The sequence below is a fragment of the Mirounga angustirostris genome, unplaced genomic scaffold (genome assembly GCF_029215605.1).
Source record: "Mirounga angustirostris isolate CCGP_5_RB_7025 unplaced genomic scaffold, mMirAng1.0.hap1 SCAF_1, whole genome shotgun sequence".
Lineage (NCBI taxonomy): Eukaryota > Metazoa > Chordata > Mammalia > Carnivora > Phocidae > Mirounga > Mirounga angustirostris.
The window spans coordinates 171515098-171541632 of NW_026991709.1; the positions used below are offsets into that span (position 1 = coordinate 171515098).

Consider the following 26535-nt stretch of genomic DNA (forward strand, 5'->3'; position numbering starts at 1 on the left):
GATTTCTGATTGATCCCCAGTCAAATATGGATAAAGCCTTGAATAATTTTACATAGAAGATGTGGGCTATTTCAAACTCATTTTCAAAAAAGGTTCCATTTGAAAAGACTCTACGTTATTGTGTCGGTCATGCTATGCATGGATAGGTTGATATTTCTCAGTGTCCTACAGTTAAAATGGAAGTATTTTACAGGGCACACTACAGATATGCTGTAAAACTTTTTGGTGTTTGTAAGAATTTCCTTTCTGTCTGTTATATGTATGTATTTGATGGCGTCTCTTCTTCTAAATGTAAATAAACTCTTGATGGGATGGACAATGAGCATTCTGATAATGAAGGGATCAATTAAATGCTCAGTAAAGCCACAGGAGCATCTTCACTTTGCAGGATGGAAAATGAGAATACAAAAGAATTTTTTGTTACAAATACATGACGTCTTAGTTAAATTCTACTGAGAATCTTTTTTCTATCAAGATAAAATACAATGTTTTTCTTATTATAAAAGTAATTCTATGTACTAAATAGAAAATATTTAATCCAAAAACCAATGTCTTTTTATTTTTTAATTAAAAAATGATTTTATTTACTGATTTATTATGACATCTTTTAAAATCCAAATGAAAACAGGGTAAAATGTGCATCTAGGGCAACTTAAAATGAAAAAAAAAAACATTAGTGAAAGAACAACGTGCGGTCAGAGAGATGTGTAAACTAAATGTGAAACAGTTCAACTGATTTAGGCTGGTGACAGTGAAAAGTTCAGGAAGAGATAAATATCTTGATAAACTCCAGTTGATACGTTTTGTGCTTTAGGATTCTCCCTGGCCTAATAGTCTGGTTCCAGCAGTGTGCGGCTTCCTCATTCCTACAGAGGCAGACTGAATACACTGTTCTAGTGTCTGCCAAGTATTTTTTCTCCTCTCTCCTAGTCAACGATCCGATTGCCTCTCTGGATTTTTGACTTATACCCAAGTACTAGGACAACCTTTATGATACTGGGGTGAGGCTAAGGTCTTGTGAAAGAAATATCCCCACCAATTTCAGCTTGTAATCAGACTCAAGGAGATGTCAAAATTCCCTGTTCTGTATAATCTGGCTAAGCTACACCTTGGACCAAATTTTGAAGATCTGTCTGGGAAAGGAAAAAAGTCATAAAGGGATCAGTAAGTTTTCATTCCTGTTTTTGTTTCTCTGGAAAGGGCTAAATAACAAATATTTTAGGTTTTGCTGGTTAAGAGGCAACATTGAGGATATTATGTAGGTTGTTGCATATTAGATGGTCTTTGTCATAATTATTTGATTCTGCTATTGGGCAAAAATAACCACAGTCAGTAGGTAAACAAATGACATGACTGTGTTCCACTGAGACCTTGTTTATGGACTCTGAAATATAAATGTCATAACATTTTCACATGTCTGAAACTATTATTATTCTTTTTGTTTTTCATCCAGTTAAACATGTGGAAACCATTCGTACCTCCTGGGCTATAAAAAAGTAGGGTGCTAGCTGGCTTTGGCCTATGGGCCATAGTTGGCCAACTCCTGAAAATATAGTGTGTATCAGGATCAAGTAGGATATTTATTTAAAAATATTTATTTTTCAGGGCACCTGGGTGGCACAGTTGGTCAAGCATCCGACTCTTGATTTCAGCTCAGGTCATGATCTCAGGGTCGTGAGATCAGGCCCTGTGTGGGGCTCCTGGGACTCCACACTGGGCGTGGAGTCTGCTTGAGATTCTCTCCCTCTGCCCCTCCCCCCATTTGTATATACACACTCTCTCCCTCTCTCTCTGTCTCTGGAATAAATAAGTCTTAAAAAACTTTATTTTTTAGGCCTCATCCTTAAAGATTTAGATTTATTAAGCTAGGGCCCTGGAAATCTGTATTTCTGTTAAGCATTCTATTGAACTTCCACTTGCTATGTGGCATGTTCAAAGTTCTCTGATGTAGGACAGGGTTTCTCAAAGTATAGTCTGGAACTACCAGCCACAGACTTACCCAAGGTTATTTTGGTTGTGGTTCAACAAGATAACTATGATAATAACATCCACAGCTTAAAGCCCTGCATTTCATTTTCAGCCCTGGAGGGGATCAATAGAAGCTAGGGGTGCTATTACCACAGTTATCTTGCTGAACTACACTTAAGACAAATACTCTAAGCTGCTCTTCTTTAGGAGTGCTACTTAAAAATACCTGTCATATGAAACCTGTACAGCAAAGATGCTATGTCATGCGAAATGGCATGCCTTTTACTCTGCCATAGAAATAAAAATGAATTAGTAAGTACAGTATTGCATGTAAATACAGCCTGCCCTCCATATGGTTCTTAATGATGTTGACAATTGCTAAAGCTCATCTTTGTTGAAAGGTCAAATATTATGCTTTCTGGTAGGATTCAGGGGTCTGACATGAGAACTGTACTTGCTTAAATTAAACAGTAAACCAAATCCCAAATATACTATAACTAGTTTAAAAAATAAAATCAGTGAAATTTAGAAATTCAGATGATGGGATGATAATCAAGAGTCCCCTAGGCACCTGTCAGAATTCTGCAGTTTGGAAGCCTGCTCATGCATAATCTGAGTATTTATCCATTTTATGGTTGCCTGCCAGAGATTTATTTTAAACCTCCTGTACCTGCTATAGTGGATTTATCCCTTCCTTCTCCTCCCCCACACTTACTGACCCTGTGTTTGACACTGTCTTCAGCCTCCCTTCAAAACATGGTGGTGGGGGCGAGGACGAAGAGAATTGGATTTTAGAAGCGTTGTTAATGATAGAATTGTTATAAAAAGGTTAGAGAAGACGTGTTCTGATGTCTGACCTTCACGGTGTTTTAATCCTATGTATGAGGAGATCAAAATGAATACAAGCACATTTTAAGGTTAGAGAACACCTTCTCTGATAAATTAGTCCCTTTGTAGATCTCAAAATTGAATTAAAATACAGTGCTCAGTCATATTTCAGGCTAAACTGTTACATTTACATTAAAGGTACAGGGCTGAAGCATTATGATGTGCAATTCAGTACTTGGCACAGTTCACGTGGAGTTCAGAATGGTTTTCTCTGCCTTTATCGTGCTTTATGGGGCAGATTTCTAAATTGCATTTCTCAGTTTATGTTAATGTCCTTCACAGAGACCTGGTGGTCTGGATGCCCCTATGCACACACGTGTTCTTCCCATTAATGTTAATGGGAGTCAGAACCAAGCAACGGGAGATAAATGTTCTCTTAAATACCTTCTGACCTTCCCTAAAGTAACAGGATTGCTAACTTCTGTGAACATATGGACCAGATAAAACTCGTATTTCTTCGCTCTACCCCCATCTCATTTATAAGAATAATATAAGAATCAGAGAGCCTCTGCAGAAAAAAAAACAACTGCAGTAGAGTACCATCAGCCAAGCCCAGCAAGAGCTCTACTTCTAAATAAATGAACTCCCCCGGCAGGGACCATGGTACTGTGACCTCAGGGCTCATTCCTACAGGTCTCTGCCTTCCTCTTTCTCTTCCTGCCCTGGTCTTTTTCTTTCCCCACCTATTAGGAAATTTCAGTTTTAAAGTATTACATGTGTCTCAGCAAAAACAGGTGGCCATATATTGATCCTGTCATATGTCCCTGTTTTTTTTTTTTAAGATTCTATTTATTTATTTGACAGAGAGAGATAGTGAGAGCAGGAACCACAAGCAGTGGGGAGTGGGAGAGGGAGAAGCAGGCTTCCCGCGGAGCAGGGAGCCCGATGAGAGGCTCGATCCCAGGACCCTGGGATCATGAACTGAGCCGAAGGCAGACGCTTAACGGCTGAGCCACCCAGGCGCCCCTGTCATATGTCCCTCTAAGTCCTGTCCATAAGTCCACTAAAACTCTCCTGAAAAATGCCATTACATTATGTTTCCCAATCTTCATACCCCATCTTTATGATTTTGCATATCCTCTCATAATAATAATACACACTTAATATTTTTCTTTATATTGACTCACTTCTTTACTTAAATATATATATAATTTTATTTTATTTTATTTTTTTAAAGATTTTGTTTGTTTATTTGACAGAGAGAGACACAGTGAGAGAGGGAACACCAGCAGGGGGAGTGGGAGAGGGAGAAGCAGGCTTCCTGCAGAGCAGGGAGCCTGATGCGGGGCTCGATCCCAGGACCCTGAGATCACGACCTGAGCCGAAGGCAGACGCTTAACGACTGAGCCACCCAGGCACCCCATACTTAAATATATTTTAAAAGGAGATTTTTTAAATCATTGCCATGAATGGAAAAGTAGACTTGTTCTAATACACATTGTAAGAAGCAAATAAATTACTAAAATTAAAAAAAAGATAGTAAAACAACAGTAAAACTACCTCTTACACTATACTTGGATAATCAACATTTACATTTTACTAGAAATCTAGAAATAAAGTATTTAATCTCTTAAAATAGGTAGAAGTTGCTACCTCAGTGACTTTTATATCCACCTAAAACATGGGGTGACCATGGCATATTTCATTATTGGTGTACAGCAAGTTTTATGCCATCATTCAAGACAAGCAGTGGAGAATCATCTGGATAGTTGGTCCCGGGACTGCTCATATTGCTGGGATATGAACTCTGATGGGAATTAGAGGACATTCCTTTCTGTCCACTACCTTTTCAAAGAATTTATTTATTTATTTATTTATTTATTTATTTATTTATTTATTTATTTAGAGTGCACACAGGAATGGGGGGAGGGGCAGAGGGAGAGGAGAAAGAGAATCCCAGGCAGGCTCCATGCTCAGCTCAGCACACACAGAGCCCTATGTGGGGCTTGATCCCACATCCCTGAGATCATGACCTGAGCTGAAATCAACAGTCAGCTGCTTAACTGACTCAGCCATCCAGGAGGCCCTCTGCCCACTATCTTGAGAGCTAAGGAAATCAAGACTTATGAGAAGGATGCTGATCAAACACAGGATATAACTTGTAACTACATGCAAAAATACCTCACTGTCAGCAATACAGAAGAGCAAAAAATGGTTTTTAGGCTTAGGTGTTTATAATCTTTCACACTCTCGGGCATTTTTTATTTTTTTATTTTTTTGTGGCAGGCTCACTCCTTTTTGCTAATTGCTCTAATAGGTTGGTGATGGCAACTTCATAAATGTTCATTTCAATAAGATTTAGAATGTATGTTTAGCCATTTATTAAAATGCAAGCAACAGCAAAAGGCACTATGTTAAGCACTTAACATAGGTGGATTATCGCAGTCATCAAAACAACCCTAAGCAGTTGGCATACTATTATCCCTGCACAGGTTAACTGTGTAGTCCAAGGTCACAGAGCTAGTAAGTGATAGAAATGAGATTCAAAGCCAGATCTTTCTGCCTCAAGCTCAGTTTCTTAATCATTAGTTAAGACTGCTGCCTAGTATTCTATCTCCATAACTAGCAAATAATCTATAATTAGGTATCAGCTCTGCCATCAACCAGCTCTGAAACCTTGGGATTTCTCCTGGTCTTAGCTGATCACTGTTTCCTTTTGCAGCTGAGAAAGCCATACATTAGCAAAGACCTCTAGCTGGAATTTTGATTTACAAATATTATCTAACCTCTTTTTCCTTCTGCCCTGGGAAATAGAGTGAACACATAGTCCTATGCCCATGCTACTGCTCTGAGTGATTCATTAACAGACTGAAATAGTGGAGTTAATCTAAATACAGATTTACTTCTAACTCTTGGCCTTCCAGTTTTTTTTTTATATGCATAGACATTTATAATAAAAAGGCTTACCCAAATGGTAGTATTTTTCCACCTTCCAATGACCCCAAAATATGCAATTAGATAATTTTTGGCTTTCTTCTTTAAAATAAAATTGGGATAGATAAAATAGATAGATAGATATTTTTATTTTTCTTAGGCTATCTTACTTCACAGAGGGAGCTACAAATAAATGGGCAAGAAGGAAATAATACAGTGTGACCCATCTATATCGGTTATAGAAAAATATCTATTTTATAAAAATCTATTATAGAAAAAAAAAGCTGAATTAACAAGATTTCCTGGTGCAGTAAACAGAACCAAGCAGAATGAACAATCAGGATTCCTGGGTTAACATCCGTCTTCCACTACTGGTGACCTTGAGAAAGTCACCAACCTGAGTCTTATCTTCCTCAGTCAGATCATCCATTGCCAAGATCCCTTCAACTAAAAAATTCTATGACTCGACAAGACAGAAAGTAATAGAAATGCAAATAAAATGTAAATTAAAATCTCATCCTTTGCAATTTAGTGCTTTCAGCCCATCCCATCAACCTGGTGTTAGAACAGACTCACATCATGTGCTGTGCTAAGAGCAATAAAGGACTTTCTGTCATATACTATAAAGCACCCAGACTAACGTATGTGGAAAATTTTATTTCCTTAAAACTGAGAGGGTTGGCAGGGTGACTAAAGCAAGGCATAGAGGTGATCAAATCCCTTTATTGATGTAATAATCCATATCCATAGCTCTGAATAACCAGGGCAGCTCTTTTAAAAATAGCCAATGTCATTGTTCAAACAATGTTTGCTAAAAATAGTATTCGAGTCATGGGTTTTTAATTTGTTAGCACAGTGTTCCTAGACATGAATTTCAAATCTACAGAGACTTGAAAGAAATTTAATTAAAGGACTGAAGATAACATTAGTTGCAATAGTATAATAGATACAATGGCTGTAATTCTCAAAACTGTACTGGATGATTCTGAAATAAGATAGCCTTTCAATCATATTCATTACCAACAGTTCTCTAAGAATTGTTAATCATATCATGCTTGGCATGATGTATTAATTTAGCAACACCGTGATAGCTGTGCATATTAATATGAATGATGCCACTTCTATAGATTGCTTTATTAGAAATGAGGACATGTGTATCAATGTCTGTGTTCTCTGGGTTAGTCATTACCTTTTACTATCAAGTTTCCAGTACTGCTAGCAGTTCCAAAATGGTTAGTGGCTATACAGGTATAACTTCCAGCATCTGACTTCATCACACTGACAATTTTGAGGCTTCCATCTTCAGAAATGGTAATTCTGAAATTAAAACAAATAAACCAAAACGGTAAGTTTAGATCATGTGACTAACTGAAAATGATGTCTGTCATTCTGTCATCTTTCAAACTATAAATCATGGCTGTATCACTTGACAGTCTCCTCTTTGTTCAGGGTATTTGTCTATATACACATAAATATAATTAGGACATATGACTTATTTAGGACTTTTAACACTTTCCTCGCCGAAACGGTCTCAACATTCTGTTGGCATAAATACTGGAAACACTAGACAGGTTGTAACCATTCTCTGTCTTTGGTGGCTCTAACCACATTATTCATAGGGAAGGCTCATTGTTGGTCACCATTAGTCTTAAAACTGCTGAGGTATAAGGAAAAAAAAATCTCTTGATTGGCCACTGACACATTTCATTTCTTTGGGGCGCCTGGGTGGCTCAGTCAGTTAAGCGTTCGCCTTCGGCTCCGGTCATGATCCCAGGCTCCCGGGGTTGAGCCCCACATTTGGCTCCCTGCTCAGTGGGGACCCTGCTTCTCCCTCTGCCTGTGCTCTCTCTCTTTCTCCCTCTCTCTCTCTCTCTCTGTCAAATAAATAAATACAAATCTTAAAAAAAAAAGAAAATGCTTTCTTCTAGATGGGTGGCTTAAATGAAATGAGTTATTAAGTATGTTTATTTCTGACATACGTCAGACAATACATTTTTAATGAGATGCAAGAAGTGAATTAAAAAAAAAATATCCCACAACATGGTATGACTTTGGCAGAACAGCAAATGTGGCTGGCACATCTCAGGGCCCACAATGAGGGACAAATATCTATTACCTGGGAAGGAGACACTTATACTGACAGACACAAAATTGGAACAGGGGGGATTCTAGAGAATGCCGATTTCAACATGACTATAGCAGAAGAGGAAGGTGCAGAGATGAGTAGGACAAGTAGCCTGGCTTGGACACCAGCGAGAGAAATAAAAAAATGGACACAGATGGCTCATTTAAGATTACTGTCTGCCGAATCTCTACTCTATCCTTCAAATTTACCCACTACTTTCTCTCTCTTCTGCTCTCCCCTTCTCACCTGGCCTATCACCGGCCTCTTAAATGATCTGCCTATTTTTACTCTTGTGCCTCAAATACATTCTTTGGTCAGCGGGTGAGATGATCTTTTAAAATATAGATCAGATTACATCACTGCTCAGGCTTAAAGATCCTTCTTTGCACCCCACTGCCCTCAATAGATTCTGTTCTAGAACCTACAAGGCCTGATGGATCTGGCCTTCGCCTTTCTCTTGCCTACTTGATTTCATGCTCATCTTTTTACCTTTCAACGAACTATCGTTACGCTGGCCTTCTGCAAGTCCCTACAGTGTTTGGGACCCTTTCCCACCTCAGGGCCTTTCTATCTGCCGTTCTGCCTGCCCTGCCATCAGGACATAGCTACCATCTTCTCACCCTCTCAGGACCTCACCTTATAGGTGGCGCTTTTCTTATGACTCCTATTTCTGAAGTGGATGTTTTATTTTGTTACTCTCTTTTCTTGCAGCCAGTCTATTTTTTTCCCCATCAAACACAACCTAAAAGTTTTGCTTACTTGTTAGCTATCTTACTTACCACCTGGCATGTGAGTTTTTCTGAGGGCATAGACCATGTTCATCTTATGACTTAGTCTCCAGGAACTAGTACCTAGGATGACATGCAGTACTAGATGCCTTGTACGTATCTGCTAAGTGACTGAGTGAATAAGTAAATAAATAAATATCCTAAGAGAAAAATCAATAATATGTTTCAGGAATTCAGAGTGGTTAAACCACTGAGCACTAGTGATGTCCTTAACAGAGTCTTTGACAAATATTTGAAACAAGGGGTCTAGGCTGGTCACAGCTTCACTGTGACATGAGTCTTCACGTGAGAACTCAGTAAGGAAGGTAACATTTGTGTTTTGTATATGGAGTCATTTTCCATGAGATAACATAGGTTTGGGCACATTAAACACTGAGAGGTGAGCTGATTCTTTCAAAGCACAAAGGTCTATTAATAGTTTGTACCATTTAAAGTGGTATTGTATTTTCCAAAACCTAAAGTCATTGCCTGTATCATATTGTTTAATGCCAACGGGATATGAATAAGGAAACAAGTAAAGGGTTTGTCATCAGATGACCTGGTATTAGCCTTGACTCTGATACTTGCTAAGTATATGACCTGGCCTCATTACTTATGCCCTAAGGCAGGGCTTCTCAGCCTCGGCACTACTGACTTTTCGGACCATATAATTCTTTGTCCTGTGAGGGTACTTAGCAGCATCTCTGTCCCCTATGCACTGGACTCCATTCGCTCTGCCTCTCTTCCCAAGTTGTGACAATCAAAAATATCTCCAAATATGGCCAAATGTTCCCCAGGGACAAAATCATCCCCAGCAGAGAGCTACTGGTCTACATCAGTTTTTATTCTTTTAATCTCACTGGTTACTGTGATGATTATCTTCTACAATGAGGTAAGATACCTGAAAGGTTCTCTTAATTGTAAAGCGCTGTATAAATGCTTTTCTCATTTCTCACTGTCATTCCCATCCCTGCATCCTTAATGATGGTATATGCATTGCACAAAAGGCACCCAACATATTGTTGCTATCCAGCTGTGGGATCCAGCTAGCTCTACACAATCTCTCTCAAGGCACTCTTTGCCCCTTACCCTCAAAGCTTCCTTATCCAATTTCCTTTAAGCTTTGTGAAATGACAAGGTAATTTTACAAACTGCTGTACTACTGATTTTTAAGATTTCCGTGACTGCCATTGGTTTTAATCTTCCCATTTTTTTTTTTTTTAACAAAGAGATAAGAGCTAGGCCTCCAAGGCTTAAATTCCAGACATTGGAAAAGGTGAGCGAGGGAGATACTCTGTAGAAGGGGTCAATTTTAGAGCTGTCATTAAATTACATTATATTGCTCTAATTGTTTATTTTTCCTAGGTATAATCCAAATGTGGGTATAATATGGAGTTTTGTGAAATTCAACCAATTTCTTATCCAAGCAATATAACGTACTGATTAAGAACATAAACTCTGGGGGTGCCTGGGTGGCTCACTTGGTTGGGTGTCCAACTCTTGGTTTCAGCTCAGGTCATGATCTCAGGGTCGTGAAATTAAGTCCCATGTTGGGCTCCGCCCTGGACGTGAAGTCTGCTTAAGACTCTCCCTCTCTGTCTGCCCCTCTCCCTGCTTGCGTGCTCTCTCTCTAAAATAAATAAATGAATCTTAAAAAACAAACAAACCATAAACTCTAGAACTATACTATCGAGGCACAAATCAGACTCATGCCGCTTATGAGCTGTGCGACTAAAATCTCTGTATGTAAATTTCCTTATTTGAGATAATGGAATAATAAAAGTAACTATATCTCACAAGGTGTTGTAAAGATGTGCACTGCTGAGACCAGTGCCTGGCACATGAAATGCATGATATAAGTGCATTAGTCAAATATTCTATTAACTAAAGTTCTGTACCCTCCTAAATATATTATTTCATATATTAATAAAAGACTCTGTTAAGGTTAAGACTACTACCAAGTAGTTCTGCCCTTCTGAAATCCTATAACACATTATTATGCTTAATGAAGCATATGGGTAACATCAAGTAGTTACAGAAGGGGGATGAAAAGTTGGACTCATTTATTCATAAATATCTACTAAACACCTCTTGTACACTAAGCCTATATAAACCAGGAGGACCTTAGATAATTACATACCTAGAAATGATGTCAGTGTGTTATATACCATAATGCATACATTTCTATAAATGCATACTAGAAAGGGCATTACTTTTGCCAGTGGGGTATCTGTTTACCATGCTATTCGTAGACTAAAGAAAGGCAAGGACCAAGGCCTGGCCAATCAGGAGATCCTACTCCCCTGTCTGAAGTGATTGATTTAGGGATAGGCATGCTATCAAAACCAGGAGCTATTTGAGGAAACAATCTCTTTCTATTTATTATTACATTTGGAGATGGAAATCTAGAACTATTAGCAGTCATCTTACCTGCCATAGAAAGCATGCCTTAAAGAAACCAACCAAAGACAAGCAGAGCCCAGGAGACAGAGAGAGAGGAGAGAACTTAAGATCTCTTTGAGATCTTGTTTCTGTCCATGGCTAAGCCAACAGCTTCCTTTGGATGTCCCAGTTATATAAGGCAATAATTTAAGACATTAGAAATTTGTTTTTAATCCCTTGTAATTGGAAGAGCCCAATATCTTAGGGAAATTACTGAACTTGTTCAGGAGATAGTGGTAGTGAAAGTGGAGAGGAGAGATGAGTTCTCCAGATCATTCTTTTTTTTTTTTTTTTTTAAGATTTCTTATTTATTTTTTTGACAGCGAGACAGCGAGAGAGGGAACACAAGCAGGGAGAGTGGGAGAGGGAGAAGCAGTCTTCCCGCCGAGCAGAGAGCCCTACTGAGCCACGCAGGTGCCCCTCCAGATCGTTCTTTGATGGCTACCTCTACAGAACTTGTTGCCAAAAGACTGATTAACTCAATTATAGAAGAATGACCATGAATTTCTGAGTCTGAAAAAAATTGACCTGATCTTCCTTTACACACAGCTGTGCCATATACTTTTGGCTATCTATTTCTATAGATAAAGGGCTAAGTTACAATGACTTGTTGGTTTGAATTTATGGGATTTTTATAAATGGGGAATTAGTATAAAGTTAGCATTTATCCTTGGGGTGCTAATTTCCACTAACTCAAGAAACTTTTGAAACGTAACTCAACACTAGTATTTAGATATTTGCTTCCTTTCAGTTGGATTCTATCCCAACTTAGAAAAAGGTTTTCAATTAATATTTCTTTTTTTTTAAAAGATTTTTTTTTTAACTTATTTATTTGACAGAGAGCGCAATTAGGCAGAGCGGCAGGCAGAGGGAAAGGGAGAAGCAGGCTCTCTGCTGAGCAGGGAGCCCAATGTGGGGCTTGATTCCAGGACCCTGGGATCATGACTTGAGCCAAAGGCAGCCGCTTAACTGACTGAGCCACCCAGGTGCCCCTCAATGAATATTTCTACATTCATTTTTTCCCATGAAAATAGTGACTGAATCCAATCCAAGGATAGTTGTATTTTCACATTTGTTTCTTGAGGAGACTTCAAAGTTTCCACTTCATTGTAGTTTTCCCATTTCAGACTACTGACTGACCCGTAGCTATTAGCTTGATATTGAACTTTGAGCTCCTTCTAATACTCATGAATAGTGATCAAGTTAGATAAAAGGAATTGAAAATGTAAATCTGTTCCTGGCTTAGAATAGGTTAGCCCTGACCTACCTGTAGGCTCTTTTTAAATCACTGATAGTATCAGAGAAAAGTAATAAATGATAAAGCAGCAAGTAGTAAAAATAAAGGTGTGACATAGGACTTAATTTTCTCTACATGAAAAAAAGGTCATCTAATTCACAACATAGTAAATTGCCCATTGCATAGAGAACAGTCATTCCTCCACTTCATTTAGAGATTTCAGATCCACAGAGGATAGGAACCTATCTGGAATTATGAGATAAATTGAATCTTTCTTTCTTAATATGAGGCTCTGGGTTATAGCCATTGAAGAGCTGACCTAGTCAGTCCTATTAATCAAAACCAGTCTGGGGACACTGGACCTTTAAAAATGCTGATCTTTCCTTTTTGGGGGCTTCAGTAACAGATCACAAAAGCTGCCAAGTCCAGAATATTACATCACCCTAAAGACAGGGGTTATCCCCAAATGGTGACCTATGATTCTGTGAGCAGTTTTGCATGGAAGCTCAACTAGTGGTGACAGAAGTAGTGGATCCTCACCTGTCTGGAAATGCTTTCCTTATAAGTGAAACCCTTGAAAGTGTAACTTAGAAGATTAGTTCTCCCCTTCTGCAAAGGGGAGTACTATGGATTAATAATTTCTTTTCAACAAAGAAACAATGGAAGTTTCAAACTGTTAACTTTTAAATCATCTTTAATAGTGTTAGATGAGGGACATCATAAATCACTTAAAATCATGCATAATTAAAAAAATCCTGAAGGGTCATAACAGGCTTCTCCTTTCTCTTATACATGAGGAGTTCCAGAAAACATGTCTGCCATTTAAAAAAAATTTTTTTTAAAGATTTTATTTATTTATCAGAGAGAGAGAGAGAGAAAGCACACAAGCAGGGGGAGTGGCAGGCAGAGGGAGAAGCAGACTCCCTGCTGAGCAGGGAGCCCGATGTGGGACTCGATCCCAGGACCCTGGGATCATGACCTGAGCCGAAGGCAGACACTTAACCTACTGAACCACCCAGGCATCCCATGTTTGCCATTTAAAAGCCTGAACATGGGAGCAGAGACTTACACATTACAAAAGAGTTTAACACCCTGGAGGGCTAAAATATATTCTAAAACTTCAGACATGGTTAATATGAGTACTGCTACTTCTCAACTTGAGCAAACTAGCAGCATGGTAGAGGTGTCATAGGACCCCTGACCCCAGGGGCCACCCAGCCCTGATTATAAAATCAGAGGAAGGACTGCCTAGCTACAGATGTGTATGCTTCACTCTGCACTGAGTTGCCTTTTAATCCAAATAATTGGGAGATTTCATGTAAAAACCCATTCCTGGCTAGTTGTGACAAATGGGACAACAGGATAGTACCATAACACATCCCTGTAGGACACCAATGAGCTGGAGGGGAGAAGTATTAGCTCCTTAAGGCAGCCAGTAGACCCTCTAGTGCCTACCCTGGCTTCAAGAGCTCATCAATGTCTCTACCCTATTCCTGTGGGCTTTTGAGATCATTTTCGATTGCTTTAAACCATTACTCTGGGCTGAGTAAATGGAACAGGGCTTTTGGGTAGCCTTTAGTCTGTAGGCCACATTTTCCTCCTTCTTGGATTCTCCCCATCCCAGAAATACCTCACCAAGAGACCAAAGCAATGGAGTAGGAGGGGGAATAGGGCATTATAGTAGTTTTCTAGGGCTCCCATAGCAAGGTGCGACAAACTGGGGGGCTTAAAACAGCAAGAACATATGATCCAGTAGTTCTGGAGACTAGAAGTCTGAAATTGAGGTGCTAGAAGAATTGGTTCCTTAAGAGTCTCAGAGGGAGAATCCTTCTTTGCCTTTCTCCTACCTGCAGGTAACAGTCATTGGTCCTTGGCATTCCTTGGTTTAGATATGCATCTCTTGCATTTTTGTCTCTATCATCACATGGTGTTCTTTTTTTTTTTTTTTAAAGATTTTTATTTATTTATTTGAGAGAGAGAGACTGAGAGAGAGAGCACATGAGAGGGGGGAGGATCGGGAGGGTCAGAGGGAGAAGCAGACTCCCTGCCGAGCAGGGAGCCCGATGCGGGACTCGATCCAGGGACTCCAGGATCATGACCTGAGCTGAAGGCAGTCGCTTAACCAACTGAGCCATCCAGGCGCCCCACATGGTGTTCTTCCTATGTGTCTCTCCACATCTTCTTCCCTCTGTGCACGTGTCTTTATCCAAATTTCCCTCTCCTTACAAGGACACCAGGAACTGGATTAGGACCTGGTTGAATCTAGTTTGACTTCATCTTAACTCAATTACATCTGCAAGGCCTTATTTATTTCCAAATAAGGCCACATTCTGAGGTTCCTGGTAGACATGAACTTTAGGGGGACACTAACCTGTAAGATGTCAAGAGAGGAAATCCACCATGACTGTTGTTCTGGGTTGAGCTAGCAGTTTCAAAGCCTACTTTTCAGTCCTTAGAGGATGGGGAAGGGGCATAATGCAGAGGAGTGTGTCTGATTCCATGGGCCTATCACCAGTGATCATGCTCATCCATCAATAACCTTTCCTTCTGCATGGGGCCTGGTCCTGCATTCCAAAAATAGCTACATTTCAAAAGACTGGAAATTATTGCTCTTTAGGTGGCATATTAACAATCAAATGTAGAGTATGAAGGAATGTTTTGGTATAGTAATAGATAATGTATTAAAGTATAAAAAATCCAACAGGAAACAAAAATTAGGGCCTACCTGCAATTTCAATTTCTTTTTTAATTGACTCAATTTTCTAATCTGTTGGACTCACGTAGATCTTCCATTCAGTCCTTTTTTGGTTGTTGTTACTGTGGCCAATTAATACTTATTTTGATATTAATATTGTGGCCAAAATTAGATAGAGGAGGCCTCTACCAAAATGGCAACATGGTTTTCTAAGCTGAACTGTTTGTGAGAGACGTAGTGTCTTTACTTGTCCTTCAGGGAGCAGCAATACAACACAGTTTTAGAATACATCACCCATGAAATAGTAAGAACTTTGAAGGAGTAGAGAAGTGGCAATGAAGAGACAGAGATAAAGATTTGTATATTCAACCTATCAACTGGAGAATTAGCCTGTGACCAACAGAGGTGAAGACATTTAGACTTGGTAGAGCTATTCCTGGCTTTGTTCCCACTGAGAACTAAGAAAAGCCTGGAAGATGAACTGGCATTGGTGTGTTGTAGACAATAGCAAAAAAAAAAAAAAAAAAAAGAACCCCCCAAAACAAAAACAAAATAAGACAAAACCACCAAAACCACCAAAACTTTGCTCTTAAGGGAAAACAAAACAAAACAAACCCAAACCACTTGTTTTGGTTTGAATTAGGCTATCTATTTTAATAAAATTCAAAGGCATTTTCGCTTAATTGTTAATTTTATGTGTCAGCTTGACGGGGCTAAGGTATGATCAAATAGCTGGTAAAACATTATTTCTCTGAGTCTTAAAGGTGTTGCTGAAAGAGCTTAGCACTGGAGTTGGTAGACTAAAGAAGACTGGCCTCGCCAATGCAGACAAGTATCATCTGGTCCTTTGAGGGCTTGAAGAGAATTAAAAGGAGGAGGAAGGTGAATTTGCTTTCTCTGTTTGAGCTAGAATACCCATATTCTCCAGCTTTGGACATCAGTGCTCCTGGTTCTTGGACCTTTGGACTCATCTGCACCCCTGGTTCATAGGCCTTGGGAATCACTCTAAATCATACCACTGGCTTTTCTGGATCTTCAGCTTGCAGACAGCAGGTCATGGGACTTTTTGGCCTCCAGAGTTGTGTGAGCCAATTCCTATAATAAATATTTTCTAATATATCCTATTGGTTCTGTTTCTCAAGAGAACCCTGACCAATACAGCTTTTAACTGGGATTTGCCTGAGTTTACCTACTGAATTTTAAAAGAGACATGGAAATTCTCAGCCTCATTGGAGAGAGGGCTTTATCCTGACTTATAGAAAGAAAGATTATTTTGTGGCAATGTGCAGTTTATAAAGAGTCAATTGAGGGCCCCTGAAGATGGCTTTTCTGCCCATCTTGAGAAAAGACGATGTTTCAGATTACGAATTTAAATGAAGGTCAGTGGGAAGATACTTACTTCAAGGGCAATTTCAGGCCAACCTGTCATTGATCTTTCTGTGTAGTCTCTGTGGCAGCAATAGACATTGCTATTGAACAGACACCTTGGTGACAAAGTTCCCTTAGAGATAATTTGCTTTCTGTCGTAAGATTTGAGTTTAATAAACCACTGAACAACCTGTGTATTTCAGTCTACTTGAAGAACAACCAGCAGTTCAGAGCCTATTGCCCTTGCCTCCAGCACTGCTCAAAAGAGAAAATAAACTTGTGTTTGCTTAACCTGGTTTGATCCAAGTCTAACTTACTCTGAACAACAGTTTTAAAAGCTCTGTAAAAATAACCTGGAACGGACTATCTTCCCAGGTACAGATGAGTATTTAGATCGCAGAGTTAATCCTGGAGTTAATTTTAATTACTCTTTGGGACACAGCACATGGATAGATGTGGGAAATAGTTTTTTTGGACAGATACAACTTTGAGGTTTTATTTATTGACATTGTAAGCAAACAACACCCAAAACACCATGTTTGGGGAAGAAAGAAATAAAGGACATATTTTTGTCTAAAATTTGTTTCTTAAGTTGCTACCTTTAATTTATGCAGGATCTCTTGGTGTCTCCATTAATACAAGATTTAGGATTCCTTTCTTCCAGAAATTTATGACCTGAGCTAATTTCAGTATAAATCTGTAGGGCATTGTGAAGATGAATGGGGTAGGGACAGGAAAGCAATACCATATTTTACTCTCTACACCTCTATGTGTTTTTATCAAAGCATCATAATAAGGAATATTACTTGTATAATGAGAAAAAAATCTTATTATTAAACTCCAAGGTACTCAAAACGTTTTATATAGCAATCTCTTAGGACACTAGGATAGCTAGTAAAAGAATAATTTAATAGCAAAGCAAAGCTGTCTTTAGAAATAACTGGAAACAAAGAAGCAGACATGGACAGAAGCTGACTGAAAGAGGGAGGGATGGCTGTAAATACTCTAAGTGTTGGAAATGGCAAGGTACTGAGGAAGTTTATCAAGCACCTAGAATATACTATTGGGTGCTCCTGGATGCTTGCACTTAGTACCACAGTTAAACTGCACAGCAATCCTGAGAAACATTATTATCCCAATTTTTCAGATGAGAAAAATGTAATCAGGAAAGTCAGTTAAAATGTTCAAGGTCAATGTCGTCAGTAAAGAATGTAGTTTCAAACTCAGATCTCACCACAAAGCCGTACACTCCTTCTACCATGCCATCCTGTGGTGTTGAAGGGTGTAAGAAAGAAAGAAAACAAGAAACAAAAAACATTATAATTCCATCTAAGAGATTTTCCTTAAATTTGCCATTAGATCTTTGGTTATAATATATATATTTTTTTGCTTTCTAATTAAGCTTGTCAAAATAGCTTTTTCTAATATTGAGAAACACGTGTTCACACTAACGTCTGAAACCAGAAGCAAAAGTAAAGAATGTGTAAAAATGTGAGTTGAAATTGTAATCATCAAAGGTTCATTTACCCCAAAGTAACTAAAATGCCTGGAAGATAATATTAATTATTAATTAGAAAGGGAGGTGGGGCGCCTGGGTGGCTCAGTCGTTAAGCGTCTGCCTTCGGCTCAGGTCATGATCCCAGGATCCTGGGATCGAGCCCTGCATTGGGCTCCCTGCTCAGTGGGAAGCCTGCTTCTCCCTCTCCCACTCCCCCTGCTTGTGTTCCCTCTCTCGCTGTGTCTCTCTCTGTCAAATAAATAAATAAAATTAAAAAAAAAAAAAAAGAAAGGGAGGCCCACTATATAGATGATGTAATTTAGTAAGAAGAGGAGGTTTCTACAACACAAGTAGCAATATTAGCCATGCTAGAAAAACATGTAATTTTATTATGTACCCAACTCTCAACCCTTTAGGAATTGCAAGATCATGGTTTGTTTGCTTCAACCCCTCATCCCAGAATTTTATAACTTTCTAAGTGAGGAAATCAAAGTGGAATTGCCTACCCTCCTGCACATCAGTGGAAGCACACTATTGTCAGGGTCCAGCTAAAATTCTCAAAGACCCTCCCTGCCTTGAACAGCAACTGCACTTAGTATTTTTGCCTTTGCCAGAAGAACAGAACTCAGGATCACTTCGGTGGTCATTTAATACAAGCTTTTCCAAACTCCCTGGTATACTCCTAATTTCTGCCCTACTCATATAGTACTAGACAGCTTGCATTCTTGCCCAATATTTGTTAAACGTGTGACTTGGGAAAGTCTCTTAACCTCTCCGGACTCCAGTTTGCCATCTCTAAAATGAGGGTCATTAAAATAACACATCTGTTTCGTAGGTTTTTCTGAGAAGGTTACATGTGAAAATACCTGTGAAGCATTTATAACTGTGGTGGCAAATAGTAAGCACATTATAAATATTGGCCACACTGATCATTTTTATTATTATTTACTTCATCATTATCATAATTAATAGTCACAATATTTTCTTTAAGTGGCTCAAAGTTTACAATTAAAGTAACTCAGTTGGTTAAGCATCTGTCTTTGGCTCAGGTCATGATCTCCGGGTCCTGGGATGGAGCCCCACATCGGGCTCCCTGTTCACTGGGGAGCCTGCTTCTCCCTTTCCCTCTGCCCTCCCCCCTCCACTCGTGCTCTCTCTCTCTCAAATAAATAAAATATTTTAAAAAATCTTTTAAAAAATAAAGAAAACATCATATTGCTACCATAGATAGAAACCCATATCCCTTGCCATAGATGCCAGCCATAGAAATAAATATGATAAAAACATACCTAACATAATACATTCTAGTTGGGTGTATTATCTGCCAGGATATTGAGCCAATAGCTTGCTTTTTCTTTAGTAAAGAGATATTACCCAGGGTTTCAAAAGTGTTCAGACATATTAGGACCAAACTGACTTTCCCTTGATGTACTCAGAAGCAGTAAAAAAGAACTATGTGATTCACTACCATTTAATGTCTGTATACGGTGTGCTGCCTAAGATCATCTGCGTATTTACAGAGATGCAAGTCTTCTACTTCATGAAACACATACCTATTTCAACCATGTTCCCAAGATAAAGTTCCTTTACAACATTATGTCTAAGCTGGCCATCAAACTGTGTTGGGCAGGTCCTATTACTGCAAATTCATGACATTTTAAAGTTGTCAGATCTACTCACATGTCATTTATCATATACTGCCAATATCCCATCACCCCAAATATCCAAAGAATTTCCAAACATCAGGCCCCAAGTCTTATACTTTTTTCTTTTGCCTTATCATTTCATATAGTCTTTTATATATAAAGAGGCACACAGTACTGGATGAAAATTCATTTAGTCTTGACAATTTTATTTTTTTAAATTTTATTTATTTATTTTTAAAGATTTTATTTATTTATTTGACACAGAGAGAATGAGAGAGAGAGAGCACATGAGAGGGGGGAGCGTCAGAGGGAGAAGCAGGCACCCTGCCGAGCAGGGAGCCCGATGCGGGACTCGATCCAGGGACTCCAGGATCATGACCTGAGCCGAAGGCAGTCGCTTAACCAACTGAGCCACCCAGGCGCCCTAGTCTTGACAATTTTAGAGACACTGGTGGATACCTCTTGGGGTAGCGACCCTGATTTCTAACCTTTTCTGGTGGGTGGGTGGAAGTCAGAGATATCTTTAAGAATCAGAAACAAATTATAACATTATCCCCCCCAAATGCAAACTATACACATTGTTTTCAAAAGTTTACAGTTGTCTGAAAGCCCCTCTATATCACAAAACTGTAAAGAGAAATCACTGTCCTGGAGTAAACACAGATGTCACCAAAAGTCTGATTTATGAAGGTGTGTAAGCTATATTTATTGTTTTCTATAAAGCTCGGGAAAAGGACTCTATGTGCTTAAGTTAATACTTGGGTTTTTTTTTTTTTCCCCCCTCATGGGGATTATTTGTATGTGCTTTGTACCTTCAGGTCTATTTTATGCAGGAGAGAATTTTCATGATGAAGCCGAGTCCTTGTAGCAATCCTCTCTTTTCTCAACAAATACGCAAACAAGTGCCATGTGAAAAATGTAGACAGGGACCTGGTTGTTGTACTATTTTTTTTTTCCCCTAGATGAAAAAGAAAGCTATTTCTTCTCAAGGAAGAGTCTTTTTTCTTTTCAGACAAACCATCTAAAAAGAACTATAAAGTCACACAGGTAATGGGTTTCAATAAATAATTCTCATGATGACAGAACATTTAAGGAATTGATATATGTGTCCTCTCCTATTTAATAGCCCAAATCTGCAAGGACCTTTTCCTAAATCCAAGGGGAAGTTGATGACAGAAAAAGTGAAGAGCTTAAGAAAGGAGCAGGAAGCTCTTATAATTAAAGGTGTCTTGGTCGAGGGGCAGAACATAGTAATTTAGATATGCCAGTGATAAGGGGAGTTTAATAAGGATATGGGGGGGTTGAAGAGAAAAGAGGGCTGTGAATATGACCTACTTAGAGTAAAAAAAAAAAGGACAGGATAATATCTGAGCATATTTGTCTTGTACATATATAAAATAGTTTCTGGCAAATCCTAAGGTCCTAATAATCAGTGTACCACATTTCTTGGAAAATCTAGTAAAAGAAGCTTTTGTATAAATGTTAAACTCAAAGGAATGAGGAAAAGAATATAGTAATCCTGAAAATACTGATAATTTCAAGCAACAAACTAAATGTGCCACAATTATTTTCAAAAATTCACAGTAGTGAATTATTCAAATTGGAGATCTCTCATCACTTAAAGAATTATACTGGCTAATATTATCCCCAACAAAGCACACTTTGTTGCTTTGTCAATGTGTCCAATATCTCAGGCCAAGTGATGCAGAATTGTTAGGCATGTCTGCATTGGGTTAGACTCTTAAAGTCAGACAAGGAACTTATTAGAAGCTTTCTTTTAAGTGTCGTGCCTGGGGGTGAGTGAACTTGTGTGTGTGTGTGTGTGTGTGTGTGTGAGTTAGGTCCAAAAATAAGAAACAAAGAGATTATGAACACTTACAAGTTTCAGTGATGTATGAGAAAACGATGCTAATAGAAAATTCACTTTTTTAAAAAATGAAGTTACCTTAGTAATAAGTGATTTAGGGATATTCTCTTTGTAGCGGCCAAAGAGCAGAAAGAGAAAAAGTTGAAAAGAATATAAAACATCAGGAGGTCTGTATAATTAATCAGCAATCCTACAAAGTATGCCATAAATTGGAGCTACAATTATACCACTGTGCTTGGAAAATAGGAAACTGGACTTTTCATATAAGCATTCAGGTTTATTTTTTAGTATCTATCTCTAGCATCATGTAAAGTGCACTTTAGGAAATGTGGCTAAGAGAGTTAATGCTTTCATCGCTGCTATTTACAACCTAATTTGCAAGTTTTTACAGCATCTTAATAGTCACATTGCAGTCAAGAAAGAAGTATCTTGCCATTCTTGAAGTTCCTTGTCAAGAAAGAAAACTTTAAAAGTCCCTGGAAAATAAAGTTTCGATGGATGCTAAAATTTGCTATGAACCATTTTCTGTTTATGAAATTAAGTCTAAAATTTACTTTTAAAATGTAAGTTGGTTCTTTTGCAATTTTCAATTCTGTTTCTTTCTAAAGGCAGTATACTCCAAGGTATACATTGCTACTGAATTATTTATTCCAAAGGTTCTGGAATTCCTCATTGTTTTTATGTTATATGTAAAGATTTATATAGTTTGGAAAAAAATGTTTGGTGAATATAAATTACAACATGTTACCAGATTCCACTGAATTATATACCACTTATTATATACCACTGAATTAATTCCAGGTCATTCACTCGGGTCATTCTTCTGAGAAAAAGGCATTAAAAAAGGCCAATTTTCTATATGTATGAAAGACCATATACAGGAGACGAGTCTGGTTGCAACCTGTTTTTAAGTTCCTATACCCATCCAACCTTTCCTGATCATCAGGTGCCCATGTAGCTTCTCAGAATAAGCCCCAAATTATCACCTTTTAGGTATATTAGTCATCTTCCTAATTTTTGTAGCCTTCCCAAACAATGAAATAAGAGAACACAGATTACTTCATTTTGGTCTGTTCTGTTTTAGCACAAACATAATCAGGCCACAGATATTTCCTGAGCACTTGCTATATAAAAGGCACTGTGATAACCAATATAGGGAAATCAAAAGGAAAGAAGCAAGATTGCTCTGATCAGCTCTCCTGTGGAGTGGACATCTACTGTTTTGCCTCTCTAGCACCCATTCCTAATAACCCTGATTTTTCTTTGGGACCCCCACTCTCAGAGCACATAGTTTGGGTGGTAATGACACCATCATCTAGATACTGGGGAATTCATGTGATGCAGGTGTGGCCAATGAGAGTATCACATAATCTTGATTAAAGTGATTCGTTCAAGGGGTATGCATGTCACTTATTCTAGGTCAATCAGAGTAAATTATCACCTGAAAAGGTGATAATTTGGGGCTTATCATCTTAAGACCTTTGCTAAAAAAACTGGAAAAGAGGTAAACATTTTCTGCTAGTTACTAAAATGGTAGATCATCCGCCAGGGGTCACCTGTCATTCATAGCAGAGAACAGCTTGTCCGAGAAAGAAACCAAGGGAAATCAAGTCTTGGTGATATTTCCCATAGACCACGGACCAAACTCTGAAATCTTCAGATACATGAGCCAGTAAATTCCCCTTGAAGGGTGATGAAAATGCTCTAAAACCAGATTACGGTTATAGTTGAGAAACTAAGTAAATTTACTAAAACCCATTGAGCTGTACACTTAAATTGGATGAATTTTATGGTATATAAATTATACTGCAATGAAGTTCTTTAAAAAATCCCTTGTAAGCCAGTTTAAGTTGGGTTTCTATCATCTGCAACCTGAAAAGTTGTGACAAATACAGTCTTACTGGTGAGAGGGTGTACAGAGAGAAAACAATATCTGCATGCCAATAGATGATACATCAAATGAGTGACATGCCAAACGGAGGGGGTCAATATGGGCAGTTATGCTGATTCTTCCTGCCCACTCCCTATCTACCTCCTCACCAGACCATAAGCTCCTGAAATAGAGTTCTCTTCCTCTTTGTGTTCAAAACCGGGTGCAGTAATGACTCAGAGAGGTTGCACTAAAACACTTTCGTTCTATGGCGGTTGTGGCAGAACTCCTGCGGAGCTGTTCTGAGAAGTGGCTAGTATTAAGATAGTTGACTGGATGAGACAGACAAGTGTTTGGCTTCCCTTTTACTGACTTCTCACTGAAAGCCTTTTGTGCCTTATAACAGAATTATACAGAGTTCAAACTTTGTTGTTGGTGCTATTTCAGTTTTTCAGAAAAATCAGGCACAAATTATTTGGAAAGAGGACATCTGAACTATCAAGCTCATGACCCAAACCAGACAAATTCCTGGGTAACTGCTCAGTTCTTCACCTCACTTTGTCTACATGCGACAGAGTTCTTCGGAGGGATTATATCCTCTATACATTTAGCTTGGTCCTTCCACATTTTTCTCAGTGCTGATGCACTTCTTTATCTGTTTAGGAATACATTCCAAGGTACAAAATGATAGATTCTGATACTTATCTTACTTTTGAGGAGGGGGAGAAAAAAGCATATTGTAATCAACTTCCAAGAAACTTAAAAAGTGATTTTCTTGTGAGGAGAAATATGTACATGCCTACAGATTCTGCACTCAGTTCGGCTGCTGACAAACCATTTTTGGAACTGTTCTTGAGATTAGTGCAGAAAAACAGCAAATGCAATCTCAGCTTATTTGTTCCAGCTGATACCATCTGAACAGAAGCCCAAAGGCATGGGCTTTTGAGATAAGGCAGACTTCCCTAACATTCAAATGAAAATGGTCATGGTTCAAAGACAGATGACCCACCCCACTTTAACTTACACACGTGAAGTACAGAAGGTGGCACAACTTTGTAACTTTTGTTTTAAGCTCAATCTCATCAAAATCATTGTTTTTTTATATAAATTCTTCTGAAGTAGGTATTTGTAAAATAAAATATCTTTCTTCCCAGACTTTGACTTATTTCAGAATGAGTCCCTATACATAAAAGTTTTGACTTAATTCACCACTCATTTATTGACTTATCCTTAGCAAGTTGTACAGTTTCCTTCTCCAAAACGTGATAGAGTTGGACTGTTTTCTGGTTTTAAAAGGTCATGATTGTAGGGGCACCTGGGTGGCTCAGCCATTTAAGTGTCTGCCTTTGGCTCAGGTCATGATCTCAGGGTCGCAGGATCGAGCCCTGCATTGGGCTCTCTGCTCAGCGGGGAGTCTGCTTCTCCCTCTCCCTCTGCCTGCTGCTCCTCCTGCTTGTGCTCTCTCTCTCAAATAAATAAATAAAATCTTTTTTAAAAAGTCCATAATTGTATCACCAGTTCATATAGTCAGATTCAGACATTGTATCAAAAGGAAAAACAATTTGGCTTATTGTAACAATCAGGCTATGTTGAGAAGACATAATGTCTTTTATTTTGTACAGTTGAAACTAAATACAAAATATCAGTTGTTTATAGGAAAGCCATCCAAAAAACATGTCCAACTAGCTGTCAATAGTAGATAAAGTTAACTGGAAAACTGAAATTCCTAAACAGCGAAAAGCCAAGATTAAAAAGAAAATGTTTAGAGGTGCCTGGGTGGCTCAGTCATTAAGTGTCTGCCTTTGGCTCAGGTCATGATCCGGGGGTCCTGGAATTGAGCCCCACATCGGGCTCTTGGCTCGGCGAGAAGCCAGCTTCTCCCTCTCCCACTCCCCCTGCTTGTGTTCCCTTGTGTCAAATAAATAAATAAATAAAATCTTTTAAAAAAATAAAAAATAAGAAGAAAATGTTTATATTAACTGGTTTAATTCCTCCTTTCTTTTTTTACTCTCTCCTTCTTTCCATCTCCCCTTTATTCAGTGCCTATGAGTCCTTACCAATCATGGTAGGTTCTTAGGCAATGAAGATGAATATAAATAGTCCCTGGCCTTCAAGAAACACACAATCTGGTTAAAATTGAAAATCCCACCACCATCACTAAAAAACAGACAGACTAGATAATGTGGTTAACTGAGAGGATCTATGTATTTGTAGGGTATTCTGAAAACATAGCAGAAATCCTCAGTGGGGGTGACTCAAGAAAGGTTTTCTTCTCTTTTTTAAGATTTTATTTATTTGTTTGAGAGAGAGAGAGAGCACCAACAGGGGGAGCAGCAGAGGAAGAGGGAGAAGCAGACTCCCCGCTGAGCAGGGAGCCCCATGTGGGGCTCAATTTCAGAACCCTGGGATCATGACCTGAGCTGAAGGCAGACACTTAACTGACTGAGCCACCCAGGCACCCCAAGAAAGGTTTTCATGGACACACACTGATTCTTCAAGGATATGTAGGAGTTGGATACATATTTGGAAAGGAGAGTATACAGAAAGGCAATACCTCCTGGTTAGGCATTCACTCTGAGTCAGAAGGGTGCTAGAGGATTCACCAAGGGCCTAGGTCACAAAGAGCCCTGTAAGTCTTGTTAGAAGGCAAAGATTTTAGGGGCACCTCGGTGGCTTACTTATGTTGAGCATCGGACTCCTGGTTTCAGCTCAGGTCATGATCTCAGGGTCGTGAGACTGAGCTCCACTTTGGGCCCCATACTCAGCATGGAGTCTGCTTGGGATTCTTTCCCTTTCCCTCTGCCCCTCCCCCCACTCACATGCATGCACTCTCTCTTATAAATAAATAAATAAATAAATAAATAAATAAATAAATAAATAAATAAATAAAATCTTTAAAAAAAAGACTTTATGCTAGGGAAAGGGACTTAAAGCATGGAAGGTATACCATCGGATTTGCATTTTAGAAAGATCACACTGATGAATGAGTGAGGAAATGAATTTGAGTCTATGATGGAAGGCAGTGAAACCTCATAGGAAACTCCCACAAGCGTGCAGATGAATGCTGTCCAAGAGATGGCTACTAGGCATATGTGACTACTTAAATTCAGATTAATTAAAATATAATGAAATTTAAATTTGTTTTTTATTTGCCTTAGCTACCTTTCAAATGCTCGTTAGCTGCATGTGGCAAGAGGGTACCATATCAGACAGAGCACATACGGATTATTTCTATCCTTACAGAAACTGCTATTGGATGCTGTTAGACTAGACAAGAGATGCAAAGAACA

General features: G+C 38.7%; 1 protein-coding gene across 1 annotated transcript in view; it reads right to left on the bottom strand.

Annotated features, from left to right (window-relative positions):
- The window catches only part of CNTN4 (contactin 4), a 942629-nt gene that overhangs the window by 72390 nt on the left and 843704 nt on the right, over window positions 1-26535 (bottom strand). Inside the window, exon 13 of the mRNA XM_054504629.2 lies at window positions 6920-7047. Within this exon, the coding sequence (XP_054360604.1) occupies window positions 6920-7047 (128 nt within the window). The remainder of the gene's footprint in view (window positions 1-6919; window positions 7048-26535) is intronic.